The following is a 14,388-nucleotide window of genomic DNA, read 5'->3' as shown; positions in this document are numbered from 1 at the left end:
TGTTGCCCTAAACCACTCTAATAGGAAAGTAAGACACTGCAGCTTGGCCCTCAACCCTGCCATCAGCAAACTGTCTCCTGGGCCCACACTGTTCCACTGACTCACAGTTGACTCACATCTGTGAAATGACAGCATTGTACTGGAAGGCCTATAATGCTGACCCTTGCTCAGTATAATTGCACAACTCTGATTTGTCACTTAAAATGAAACCGTCGGTGGCAATCTTCTGAATTGGAACACACTTCACTAAAATGAAAAACTCCTTCAGAATATAGTGAGGTGGGATTGGCCACTCATGGTTAATTAAGAATGAATCATGAATCACATTGCTTACCACCTATTTGTGTATTATACACAATAACATGATACAGGATAATATAACAAGGTAATATAATAAACAGTGTGTGTGTGTGTGTGTGTGTGTGTGTGTCTGTGTGTCTGTGTGTCTGTGTGTCTGTGTGTCTGTGTGTCAGATAATTCTAACATAAGGAAAACAGCAGAAAGGCTCAGGAACATCTGAAAGGATTCTAGCAGAGATTTTAACTGTCATGATCTTCATGACGTTAAATAAAAAGGATTTTGTATATAATGGCTGACAAACAAAAACTGTAAAAACATCATTCTGCTCTCCTTGGGGATTCACTAACATAGAACCATCATTACCTTTCCTATGCTGATATCAGGTTGCAGAAAGCAGTCCGAATAGTTAGCCCATGTTTTATTTGAGCCATGAATAAAATCCCATGTCCCATTGGGGGTGCAGTGCCGGAAAGCAACTCCTGGAAAGACAAGAAAAACACCAAGATTGCAAGTTCCCCTGAAATCTGTTATTAAACATCAAAGACAAGAGTAAATGTCTGGTCGTGATCAATCATCTCAGAAAAGTGCAATACCTTTATGATTGAAGTCGTAAATATACGGAGGGCATGGCACGGCTGACATTTTCCCTGCTGTCCCTCTAGGCCAACAAATGAGTCCATCCCATTCCGGGAGGCAACTGCCTTCTGATGAGAAAAGGAAATAAAGAAAGACAACAAAACAGCATTGAATAAATGCTTCCAACACAGAAGCTTCAGCTTGGTCCCAGGGCAAAGTGTAAACCAGACTGGCAAGTTTGGGGACTAAACCGAAAGAGATGAGATGCAAATGTCCCCCAAAAGTTACCTTCTTGGTCTCCCTGTGCGCACATTAGCAGGAATCTTTCATCTGCTAAAGTCAAGTATCTAAATCGTTCCAGCATACTCACTATAAAGGTGACGACAATTAATGTGTAAGAAACATTGGGAGTCACTGTGAACGGCTGTGGCGGATTTCTTCCAACTGTCCAGGTAGTAGCTACAATTTTATCTGAGATTTTTTAAAAAAAAAAAAAAAACTGCTGTTGAAGAACTGCATACACAAAAGTGATTCAAGACATATGTTTTTACCAATAAGTATTAGTCTCGTGTTCACCTCACACACAACGGTCATAGATCTACACTTCTCAAGATGAATACAATCTCATCATCCTTACAACCTCCCAGTCTGTCACACCCCTAGCTAGAGTTACTGGATGAGTATTCAGCAAGCCATTCTTACTGTATATTCCTTCTCCCCACTCCCTCCTCCTCTTCTCATTCCTCCTCCTCCTCCTCCTGTTCCTCCTGCTCCTCCTCCTCCTGTTCCTCCTGCTCCTCCTCCTTTTCCGCCTTCTCCAGCTCCTCCTTCTCTTTCTGCACCTCCCCCTCCTCTTCATTCTCCATCTTCATCTTCTCTACCACCTCCTCCTCTTCTTTCCCTCTTCTTTCTCTCTCCACCCCTAATCCTCTATGGAGGACAATCATCCTCCTGAGGGACAATTTTCTATAGTCTTCCTTACCACTGTCCTTGTGCTTCTTATGATTAGCTGTGTAAAGTGTGAGCATGCAACATGTTAGGATACAGCCAAAGACTGTATAGAGAAGACCCGCCTGTGTTCTGCTCCCTCTCAGACACAGGAAGTTCCTGCAACATATTGTGTGTTTTCTGTATTGTACATCACAAGGCAGGAAGCTTGCCAGGGTGATTTAACTGTCTGGAAAATGGTAAGTCTACAGTAGAGAGTCTGTACACTCCAGAATGTTCCTAAGCATAAGCCTCAAGTCACAGACTCATGAATCCTTCCTTGACTGATCTTGTCCTTTCTGCCTGTTTAGCAGGTAAAGCTGCTTCCTGTTCCCTGTTCCATGCTTGAGTATTTTATCATGCCTGATTCAAACACCTGGCACCAATGACGCACTCACATTTACTCTTATCAATTTGTTCCCCTCCTGCCTCCAGCTCACTAAGCCACAGTCTACTTCCTGGACATTTCTGAAGACACTAAGGGTCTTCCTTCCCCCAGGATGTGTCACAGACGTGTCCGGATTCAGCTCAGTTTGCTCATCTGGAATTTCAACATTGTTTTTCCTCATTACTTCAATATTCCTTTCCTTACCTCTTCCAGACTCTTTCTTAAATGTCAGCTTCTGAGTAATCATTCCCAATCTAAAACTACACCCCAAACCACCCCTCCCCTGTCTCCTGCTGTCATTCTTCCACAGTTCTCAACACCTCACAATGTTATATGGGTCTTATTTTTCTATTGCTTTCCTAAGTCACAGAGTTGAAGAAACCCAAGGGAGGGTGGAGCTGTATTGCCTGTTGTCTTTTGTCTGCACTAGCCATGCTCCTGGCACAGCCCCTGACACTTAGTGGGGTTTAACAAATGCTCATCATCAATGCTGTGCTCTTCAGGGCTCCTTTCCTTTGGTCATATACTGAACTACCAAGAAGAAAGCTTGTCAGCCACATCACACCCCCACAGCCCCAGCAGAGACACTTGCTGTGAGGGCCACATTCATTTTCCATGACAAATTTCACAGTTTTAAACAAAGGCTGAACCCTGGCTCAGTAGAGCCTTTGCTTATGAACTCACAAGGGCAAAACCAAGAGCTGACAGGCCGTGCTCTCTTCTGGAGGCTCAGAAGGTGTGCATATTTGCTTGTTCGTTTCAATAGTTGACAGAGTTAAGTTCCTCCACCGGAAAATGATTTCTTTCTGGCTGTTAGCAGTGGACTTGCCCAGCCTCAGAAAGCAGGTGACATCATTGTCTTCTGACCTCCTTCCTTCCTCTTCACAGTCAACAGTGTAGACTGGATCCTTCTTGCATCTTGAATCTCTCTCAGTTCTCCTTTTCGTACAACTCAACTAACCTCAATTCTTCAAGGACCAGATGATTATAGTGTGCCAACCTAGATAATCCAGAATAACTTCCACATTTTAATGTACTTAAGCTTAATTCCACCAGCAATGTCCCTTTGGCTATGTAGCATACCATGCATGAGAATACCACTAGGTGCTAGCAGTGGATATCTTTAGGCGCTCCATTATGCTGCTATCACAGGTACTAGCTAACACTCATCATCTCCAGTTGTTTAGTTTGAAAGTCAGCCCAATAGAACTTCATGCAAACACCGACATCCCTGATAATAATCCAGCATCACCCTGGAATAACTTCTCAGGGTCTGCTTGTCACATAAAAATAAACATTTGATCTGCTTTGTGTCTCGCTGAAGGGATAAGAAAAGAAAACGTCTTCATTCACCCACACTGTTCTCATAGAAGAGAACATATTCCTGGAAACAGTCTCACTTCCCTCACAATCACAGCCTGACTTCACACACCACAGGCAACCCAGGAATTCATCCCACTGCCTCTTGCTTCTGCTGCCACTGCATCTGCCTCTCTTCCTACAGCATTTGCTTTTGCTCTTGCTGTTGTTGCTGTTGCTACTGCTGCTTCTGCTGCTTCTGCTGCTTCTGCTGCTTCTGCTGCTGCTGCTGCTGATGATGATGATGATGATGATGTTACCATTGCTAGAAGTAGTAGTGGTCCTTTGATTTTCTTGTTGCTCACAGTGACTAATGACTCACTCTCCCATCAGTTTCTTTTACAATGTGCTAGAATTCCATGACTTCCTGCCCATTTGTTTTGTTGTTAGTAAGGCATGTGTCTTTTCAAAGATGGACCATTGCTAAAGTTTGGATCTTAAATGCCCCACAAAACTCCATGGGCTTAGTCATACCTGTGTGATTGAGAAGCGATGGAAACGTCAGTGTGAGGTCCAGTGGTGCACCTTCCGGTGACTGGGAACATGCCCTGGAAGGGATAATACGGCCAGGGTTCCTTCATTCCTCTTTCTAGGTGTTGAGTAGTATTGCTTTATAATGTGCTTGTGCCCTGTTAACCTGCTATGAGCCCAAAGCAACAGAGGCAATCAGTAGTAGAATAAAACTATGACTGTGAGCCAAAAATAATCCCTTTTTTCTGTATAAGCTTATTTAGCCTGATTATTTGTTATTGTTTCAGAAGGCTAACACTACTATCCCATCAATATGTACCTAATATACACTTCACAATGAACACAAGCTGGACCTGGAAGCATGGTCTTGTTTTCCTGTCTGGAAAATGCATGCTCTAATGTCATGTGCTATGTTTTGGAGTTAGTCACACAATGAATTAAAGTCATCATATAAGTGTCACATCTATGAGGCAGTATAGCGTACAATTGCTCAGTATGGGAATAGTCATGAAAAGGAATTTTCTTAGGTTCTGAGAAAATTTTCTAGTTTCTACAAGATGCTACCCAATAGGTGAATGAACACAGCCTTAGACCTCTTCCCCAGATTCAGAAAACCAACAGTCCTTAGAACAAAATTTTTACAGAACATATTAATGTCTCTGGTGGCTCTTTGACAACAACAAGAACAATAAATATTCACAAAAGATTGGAACAACTAGGGAATCCTGGACCTCAGGCATACAGTGAAGCTCTTAATTAATGTCTTCTCCTTAGTCTTCCTGTGAGAAATACTTGGATTATCTGACACAACACTAATTACTAATTCCTCATCATTCTCATTTTTATAAATTAACACCGCTAATTATAACTCTCACTCCCTTCTATATCCCAAGCAAAGCTAATTATTGCTGGACCTTGTTCAGTCAAGATATTTATACAGAATGGTCTAAAACTTAGAAAATCCTCCTTTTCTCCTTTTAGCTCTTGAGTAACTCATAACAAAATAAGATTGTACTTGGAAGGAGGACCAGAAGGTATATAACTTTTGTTTTTTGTTTTTAAATCTTCAACAATTTTAATACGACATATTTGTATTTATTTTGCTTTCACAAACATTTGAAATGTTTATGTTCATACTATAAATTTTTTAAATATTTAGAGTCTGTCTGTTTGTTGGAGTACATGAATGTGAGCCACATATGTACACATATGTACAGTACATACGTAGGTAAGAAGAGGCTCAGAGCCCTGGCACTAGAGTTATGGATGGTTGTGAGCCATTATGTAGGCCCTAGGAATAGAACTTGAGTCCTCTGCAAAAATAGCTCTTAACCTCTGAGCCATCTCACCAGTCCCAAATTTTTTCAGAAATAAAAAAGAATACTATCTACTTATAGCACAGAATTGAGAGTTGTTGGTGTGTTATAATACTTATTTCAATTCATGTGTTTTTATACAGCTTTACAATAGTTATAGTAGCATTATCAGCCTCTTTCTAAATATTTTTATATCTGTCTTTCAACTTTAAGATTGTTTAAAATAAAATTTTCTTAAATTAGCTAATAAATTCAAAATGTCAGTCTAGATTTTAACATTAAAGTGCAGAGTATTTTAGTTACCTATACATATAATTAAGCATTTTCATTGAAAGGTAGACTAAAGCTTGACCATTTTTCATTCTACATTATTTTTGTATAAAGAAAGACTGTAAAACAAGAATCCTCTCTTTTATAATTTATTCATGCACATAATACACATATTTGCATATATCAGGTATTACACAAGTTAATACATCCATGTAACTTAATCTTCTATGTGATATTTCTATAGTCTACTACTGATTTATGCTTACTAATCTTTGCTACCCTAATCCCTCTTCCTAGAATGTTTGTTTGTTTGTTTGTTTGATCTTTTGCTATATCCACCTAACTCTTACCCCTTTAATTTTGAGATGTAATGATTATGTACCCAAGAAATTTTGTCTGACCCCTCACTGATTGAGATGTTTGCAGTGGTTTCACAGTCGTGTCTCTACTGTTAAAGTTATGTACCATTCTGAAGCATGTCTACCACTCTCATGAAACCATCAAGCCCATAGAGCAAAGAATAGCATCTTACCCATGGTTTTCAGTAGTTACTACCGAAGCCGCACTCTGGATGCACACAGTAATACTCATACAACTTTTAAAGAGACACAGAAGATTGGGATAGGCTAGATAATCTCTAAAATATTACAGCTCAACACTCAGGGAGACATCACAGAAAACAGTTCATTTGTCTCTCATAGATATTAATAATACTCTTTCAAAGTTCTTTCATGTGCTACTTCTTGCTAATGGATATGTCTATCTGAATGTTCTTTAATGGTAACTTAAACATTTCCCTTTGGGATACTCTTAGAATGGCATTTCATAAAGTGTAGTCCTCACTGGGCATGGTGGCATACCCCTTTAGTCCCAGCACTAGGGAGGCAGAGACAAGCAGATCTCTATGAGTTCAAGGCCAGTGTGGTCTACAAATGGAGTCCAAGACAGTCAGGGCTGTTACACAGAGAAACCCTGTTTCAAAAAGAAAGGAGGGGGCGAGAAAGAGAGGAGGGGGGAGAGAGGGAGAGGGAAGGGGAGAGAGAAAGAGAGGGCACTTGTTTTGTGAGGCACATATAAAAGCCAAATTGATATAAAAAATTCTCTCCTATGCCATGGATCATAAAGTAAAACGAATAAATATAAGAGTAGAAATGATTCTGTAGGGGCACTGATCCCCATATTTAGGTCTTATCTGAGAAGCTCCCACTAACCTGTTGGGTTTTTTTTACTGTATTTGAGTAGTGAAAGATAAGTCTAGGACATGATAAGGCTTTGAAACTATTATGATATGGTACATCCTGCCATAAAGTCAGTAACCGCAAAAGACGCTCCCAAACACTAGTGAGTAAATGTGAAACAAAACCATCATTCCCAACAGGGATTGCTCCTTTGTAAACTCAGCAAGATTTAGAGCTAAATTAAGAAAGAATAAGACGAAAGTGTCTAATCCAAAATTTTGTAACTATAATCCCATACTTAATAAGTTGTCTTAGTTGAGTTTAAACTAAAGTCAAGTCAATAGTTCCTATAGGAGTCTTATAGAAGCAATAGGTAGGCAGGCAGGCAGGCAGGCAGATAGATAGATAGATAGATAGATAGATAGATAGATAGATAGATAGATAGACAGATAGACAGACAGATAATCAAAACCTCGAGATCCTCATCATCTCTCATATGACACATAAGGAAATAGGCACCACTGAGGAAACCCTGGTTTACCAGCAAAGTCTGTAGGTATACAAACTCACAAACACAAAGTTTGACATTACTATTAGGAAAATAAAAAGAGATTCAGTGACTATTAAAAGTACAAAAGTCTTAAAGTAGGATCATGGAGGTTTAGATTTTTTTTAAAAAAATTCAAAGCAATTAATAAATGCATAAAATAACTATTACAAAGTGCTAAACAATAAACTGGGAAAGTGGAAATGCTTTGAATAAATTACTGAAACATCACAATGAAACAAAGAAAGACTAAATAAGACATAAACCCAGAGAATCAGTATGAGATGTTCTCACAGTGGTCTACATGAAGTTCCAGATGATACTAGGGATAATGGAGGAGGGCAGATTTTGAAAGACCAATAACATTCCCCTCACCAAATACATCTATGTTAGTTTTCTCACTGTGACAAAACATGAGCACCTGAAAATGTAAAGAAAGAAGGATTTATTTGGGCCCATGGCTTCAGGGGTTCTAGTCCATAATCTTTTGCTCTGTTGATTCTGGGTCTGTGGTGAAATAGATTATAATGGTTGAGTAAATTGGTAAAAAAACATTTACCTCATAGTTTACAGGCAGAAGAGAGCAGGAAGGGGATGGAGAGGAGAAGGGTAGGAAAGGGTAAGGGTAAAAGGGGGAAAGGTTGGAGAGGAGGAGTGGAAAAGGAGAAGGAGGACTCAAAGAAACATGCCTTCAGCTAGAACTACTTCCAATTTACTGAGAACCCACCAGATTGATTTCCAGAGTGGTTATACAAGTTTGCAATCCCACCAGCAATGGAGGCGTGTTCCCCTTTCTTCACATCCTTGCCAGTATCTGCTGTCACCTGAGTTTTTGATCTTAGCCATTTTGATTGGTAGAAGGTGGAATCTCTGAGTTGTCTTGATTTGCATTTTCCTGATGTCTAAGGATATTGAACATTTCCTTAAGTGCTTCTTGGTCATTTGAGATTCTTCTGTTTAGAATTCTATTTACCTCTCTACCCCATTTTTTAATTGGGTTGTTTGGTTTGTTGGTGTCTAAATTCTTGAGTTCTTTATATATTTTTGATATTAGACTTTTGTTGAATTTAGGGTTAGTGAAGATTTTTTTCCCAGTCTGTAGGCTACCACTTTGTCCTATTGACAGTGTCCTTTACCTTACAGAAGTGTTTCAGTTTCATAAAGACCCAGTTACACTGCTCCTGAGCATATACCCAAAATAGGCTCCACCATACCACAAGGACACATACTCCACTATGTTGATAGAAGCTTTATTCATAATTGTCAGGGGCAGCCCTGCTTATACACTGAAGGACTAAAATCAGCAATAGGCCTGACATACATGCCTGCTAACACAAAGTCTTGGGTTTCTGTGGGAAAACACTGAAACAGATAGCTATAAGATATTGTAAACAGGCAACTTTGGTGGAAATTTACCAGCCTGGATGAGAACAAATAGTCATAGGTCTTGTGGATAGTCATAGGCCTTGGGTAGCCTTGGTGGATAGTACCAACTTAGATAAGGACGAGTGAATCATAGGTGGAGTCATAGTGACCCATCTTCTGAATCTTCACCCAGCAGATATCCTGTTCTGGAAGATATCCATACTCCCCCTGAACACCTACGCTCCTGTGCCATCCCCTTCCCCACATCCTACCTTTTTATGTATATAACCCCTGTGTGAAAAAGTAAAACTTACGACTTGATCAGACTATAGACAAATCATGATTCTTTGCATTCGCTTTTTTCCCCCATCCTCTCTTTCAGGTGACCTCCCTGGACCCCTGTTTACTGCCCTGCTGGATGGGGCACATAATAGCCAGAAACTGAAAACAACCCAGATGTCCAAAATCAAAGAATGAACACAGAAAATGTGGTTCATTTACACAATGGAATACTATTTGCCTATTGAAAACAAGAGCATCATGAATTTTTCAGGCAAATGGATAGAATTAAAAAATATCATCCTGATCAAGGTAACTCAGATCCCAAAGGACATGCATGGTATTACTTACATTTGGGGGTGGGTTAGAATTTTCTATTTATTCTGTTCTTCCATCTGTAACTCATATAGAATACATTAAAGTTTACTAAAATATATACACAACCTAATATGCATTAGAACAGAAAAATATTTTAATAAGCAGCTTTTGTAAGTAACAGAAAAGTTAATATAAAACAAAATACAGAACAAAAACAGAAAGATCACCAACAAAGCCTATTTGAATTAGGATCAAGTTTTGTAACTGATAGTTTACTCTTGGTCCCCTCTCTCTAGAAGCAGTCAAGACACAATCCCATTTTTAACATATGTTAAGATTGTTTTTGTTTTAGTTGACACATAAGACTCCTTTCCTATTGAAATGCATCCAAAAATAAATATAAATGGAAACTCGTTTACAAGTGCCCAGAAAAAAAATAGTATGTTAAAACAAAGAGCTTAAAATGTGTTGCCTTTTCCAATTATCAGTCCAGTTTTCCCAGTTGGCACAATGAAATTAAATTCCTGAAATCCACCAGGTTGTCCCATATTCCAATTGCCTTGACCTTTATCTCATCCTTGACCACCAGGTCCAGGTCCACCAAGATTGCTAGTCTAAACACTTCATAGAAGGTCTATGATAATTTCTGCTGCATGCCAACATCTGTCTGGAGGTCCTGTTCTCTGTACTATCCTATCAGGTGTTGTTCCATCATCTGACTTAAACTGAATTTGAATACCCGCATCATTTTGTATTTTTTAAATAATTTCTCCATTTATTCCTATTACAATGCCAATAGCAAATCTTGGCATCGAGTCATCTATCCCTTCATTTCCTCCTATTCTTGAGCCATACTCAGTCCTCACTTCTCTGATACCATCTTGATCACAAATTAATACTGTTTCCTTGGCTTGCTGAACTTTCTCTGGATCACCCATAATCCTAGGAGGTTTATCAGCACCAGTGTTTTGTGAGCCATCTTGAATCATAACTATTTTAAAACCAGCCCATTCCCGAAGTTGTTTAATAGTCTCTTTCTTCCCCCCTTCCTAGTCCTGCTTTGCTGGCAGGAATCATGATTTCCTGAACTGCATTTCCAGGTCCATCACCGTGATGAAAGCCAGGGGCTGGTCTTCCCTTTTCAATAATCTGATCCAATAATCTTTTTGCTGATTGGACAGATTCAGATGTTCCAGTTAGCATACAAGACCTTTCTGGAAGGCCACCAGTATCAGGATCTATCTGTATTTTGCACCCATATTCCTGCTCTATGCATGGGATCTGTTCTCTGCCATATAAGTCCAACCATTCCATCTAGAACTTTGTATTCTTCTGTCATTACAGGTCTGCTTTGCTGCTGATACATCAGAGGTAACTGCTCCAAAAGAGTCATTTTGGGGAGGTACTTTCTTAGCGTCTGGTTGATCTCCATCTTCTAAGAGTCTCTTTTGTCCTTCATAACCACAGTCATCTGAATTCAATGTACCAGCATCACCCCCAATTTTTGCTGCAATCAGCCTCACTCTTTACAGGGCATCTTTAAAAACATCATTAATTCCATTTCCTCTTCCTCCTCCTCATTTCTTCCTCCTCCTCCTCCTCCTCCTCCTCCTCCTCCTCCTCCTCCTCCTCCTCCTCCTCCTCCTTCTCCTATGCCACCACTGCCAGCTGAGCCAGACAATGAACCAACCGTGGAGGTACTGTTGAGTAGTCAGCCATACCCATGCTACAGCAGATGCTGCCATTTCCTCTAGGAGGTCCTCCTCTTGGCTAACTGCTAAGAAGGGTATTACTCATTTATAAGTGGATATTAGCCTTAAAGTACAGGACACCCATGCTATACTCCACAGACCCAAAGAAGCTAAAGAGGAAGGAAGGCCAAAGCAAGGATGCTTGAATCCCACTTAAAGGGAGGAATAAAATAGTCACAGGGGACAGATAAAGGGAGGGAAGTGGGTGACAGTTGGGATGATGGGGAGGGGAATGAGGTAGGGCAGGATCAGATGTGAAGAGAGACAAGAGAGAAGGCCAGAGGGTCAGGATAATGAATAGAAATCTGTAGCTGGCAGGGATGGGGTTATCTCTAGGATGTGTCAGACATTAGAATAGGGGAGGCTCCCAGGAGTTAATGCAAGTAACCTTAGTGGAGATGCCTAAGAGTGGGGACATGAACCTAAGAGGCCACTCCCTGTAGCCAGGCAGGACCCCCAGGGAAGGGATAAAGACACCAAACCACCCACAAAACTTTCAACCCAAAATTTGTCCTGTCTAAATGAAATGGAGGGACAAAGATGAAACAGAGACTGAGAGAATAGCCAGCCAATAACTGACTCACCTTGAGACCCAACCTATGGGCAAGCACCAATCCCTGACACTATTAATGCTACCGACAGAAGTCTAGCATAATTGTCCCCTGAGAGGCTCCACCTGGCAGCTGACTCAGACAGATGCAGACACCCACAGCCAAACAGTAGATGGAACTTGGAGATTCTTATGGGAGAGTTGGGAGGAGGATTGATGGGCCAAGAAGATAGGAACTCCACAGGAAGACCAACGAGTCAATTAACCTGGGCCCTTGGGACTCTCGGAGACTGAACCACCAACCAAAGAGCATACACAGGCTAAACCTAGGCCTCCCCACCTAAGCTGTAGCAAACTTGTAGCTTGGACTTTATATGTGTCCCCAACAATGGGAGCAGGGATCTGTTACCTGTCTGTGGAATAGGTTCTTCTAGCTAAGCTGTCTTATCTGACCTCAGTGGGAGATGATGCCCCTAACCCTGCTGAGACTTGATTCGACAAGGTGGGGAGATATGGGGGTGGGGAGGAGGCACTCATGTTCTCAGAAGAGAAGTGGAGGGGGAATGGGGTACTGTGTGACGGGGGACTAGGAGGGGACAGCAATCAGGAGGTAAATTTAGAATAAATTAATGGAGAAACAATAACAAGGAAACATATCTAATGACCTCCTTCTGCCAGCTAAGCTCACCGCAAGTTTCCAAAGGCTATCAAAATAATGCTACTAGCTCAGGACCAAGCCTTTTGGGGAGACACTGCAGAGCTAACCTCAAATAAGTAACTAAATAAATATATTTCTATATATATATAAATTTATATTTATATAGTAACTGAATAAACGTCATCTCCAAGCCATCAAAAACTCAGACCATAATAAGCACATCCCAATGTAAATAAATACAAAAATAAATGAAAGACAAAAATATAGGAGGAAGAGGGAAAAATAATATAAAATTAAGATGAAGCTAAAATTCTGAGTGACAATAGCTTACATTTTGGAAGCAATAAAAGTGCCCAGATATACTGATGTTATATGAAAAGAAGAAATTAAGATAACTTTTAAACTTTCTAAATTAAATATACACCTTTTAATTCTAGGGTAACCACTAAAGGAATTAAGTGTCCTAATCATTAGCTAGGTTAATAATTAACTAACCTAATAATTAGAAGTTGGGGCAGGATAGAATAAAGTGAGAAAAGGTACAGCTGCAGAGATGGCTCACAATCATCTGTAACTCCCGTTCCTGGTGGTCTGATGCCATCTCCTGAACTCCATAGCCCCAGGCATATGTGCAGTGCACATACATGCAGGCAAAATATTTATACACATGAAATGAAAATATTTTAAAGAAATGAGTAATAGTGTTTCAATCAATTCCAAAGATTAGAGAGAAGGAATGGGAGGGACTCAGGAGTCCAAATAAGATGGTAGAGTTAAATTCAAATGTTGCACATTAGCATTTACAATAAATATAATCAGACTAAATTATTTATTTAATAGATAAAGATTATCAGAGTAAATAAGGAAAAATTCATGTGTGAACTGTTTACATAAAGTGTTCCTAGCTTGAGAGGCAGAGGCAGGTGCATCTCTGTGAGTTTGAGGTCAGCTTGATCTACAGAGTGAGTTCCTGACTATCAAAACAAAAAAAGATATTCCTAAAATATAAATGTATAAAAAGTTTAATAAAATAATGTGAAATATAAGTATTTGTTTAAATGATATTACAAATTTTCAAGATGAAAAATCTTTGGAGGTAAAATACATACTAGTGTGAACATACTTAGTACTTGAATAGTACACTTAGATGTAGGTAAAATTGTAAGTTTAAAATTTTGCACATTATATCACATTTAAAATATTTTTAAATGATTGAAAAAGTTACACTAAGCAAAGCAAGAAATCTGTGTTGATTAAATATTACTATTTTAATGTGATTGTTAGGAATATAAAAATTTAATATTCCAATCATAAGTATCTATAGAGTTATAGAAGAAGCCTTCTTTATATTGATAACATGTTTAAGCACTAGAAACAAATTTCTAAACTTGAATATAGTTAGTAACATAGTTCCAAAGTAAGTGAAGTGAGAAGCATTAAATGAACTTTTCAATGAAAAATTCTCCATCATGCTATTATAAAAACATGTATCTTAAGAAATAATAGGTCAAGTGATCATTATTCTGGATACAGAATATATGAACAGCATAATTGATGAGCTTAACCTGGAGGATTCCATAAAACAGAGTAGTGGAAATTGGAACACATATATTCCTTTGAAAACTACATAGATCATTCATCAGGATGGGCTGCAGTAAAGGCCACCAAGTCTCAACACACTTTGGTAAGTCGCCATCCTGCAAACTACATTTTCTGATTATAATAAATGGAAAAATCAATCACAGTTTTTGAACATTTACAAAACAGTTTAAGCAGATGTGAACCTGAAAATTATATGCGGTATAGATGATAGCTTTCATTCAGTCAGTTGAGACTTAGGAGACTCAGTAAATCAACCCCCTTTCCTGACCTGAATTTAGAAATAAGTAAGAGATGACTGGAAAACTCAGAAAATGATAAATTTTCCTGGAAATTAAATTATTTTATTTTAAAAGTTTTTGGTAGAACATGACTTAGGGCTGGTCTGAGCTGAGATCGCAACCTGAGACTGCAGATGATGAGATGATATCTACAGGGCTGTGTTTCCTCCTCCTCCTCCTCCTCCTCCTCCTCCT

At 39.3% G+C, this 14,388-nt stretch overlaps 1 protein-coding gene and 1 pseudogene across 1 annotated transcript in view; both read right to left on the bottom strand.

The window, feature by feature from the left end:
- Pth2r (parathyroid hormone 2 receptor) overlaps window positions 1-14,388 on the bottom strand; it is a 78,426-nt gene that overhangs the window by 52,760 nt on the left and 11,278 nt on the right. Inside the window, exons 3-4 of the mRNA XM_028765744.1 lie at window positions 894-1,004; window positions 664-779 (exon numbers count right to left, since the gene is read on the bottom strand). Of these exons, the coding sequence (XP_028621577.1) occupies window positions 664-779; window positions 894-1,004 (227 nt within the window). The remainder of the gene's footprint in view (window positions 1-663; window positions 780-893; window positions 1,005-14,388) is intronic.
- LOC114619769 overlaps window positions 9,813-14,388 on the bottom strand; it is a 4,843-nt pseudogene continuing 267 nt past the window's right edge.

Source organism: Grammomys surdaster, unplaced genomic scaffold (genome assembly GCF_004785775.1).
Source record: "Grammomys surdaster isolate TR1022 unplaced genomic scaffold, NIH_TR_1.0 165, whole genome shotgun sequence".
NCBI classification, from domain to species: Eukaryota; Metazoa; Chordata; class Mammalia; order Rodentia; family Muridae; genus Grammomys; species Grammomys surdaster.
This window is presented reverse-complemented; position numbering and strand designations above follow the sequence as displayed.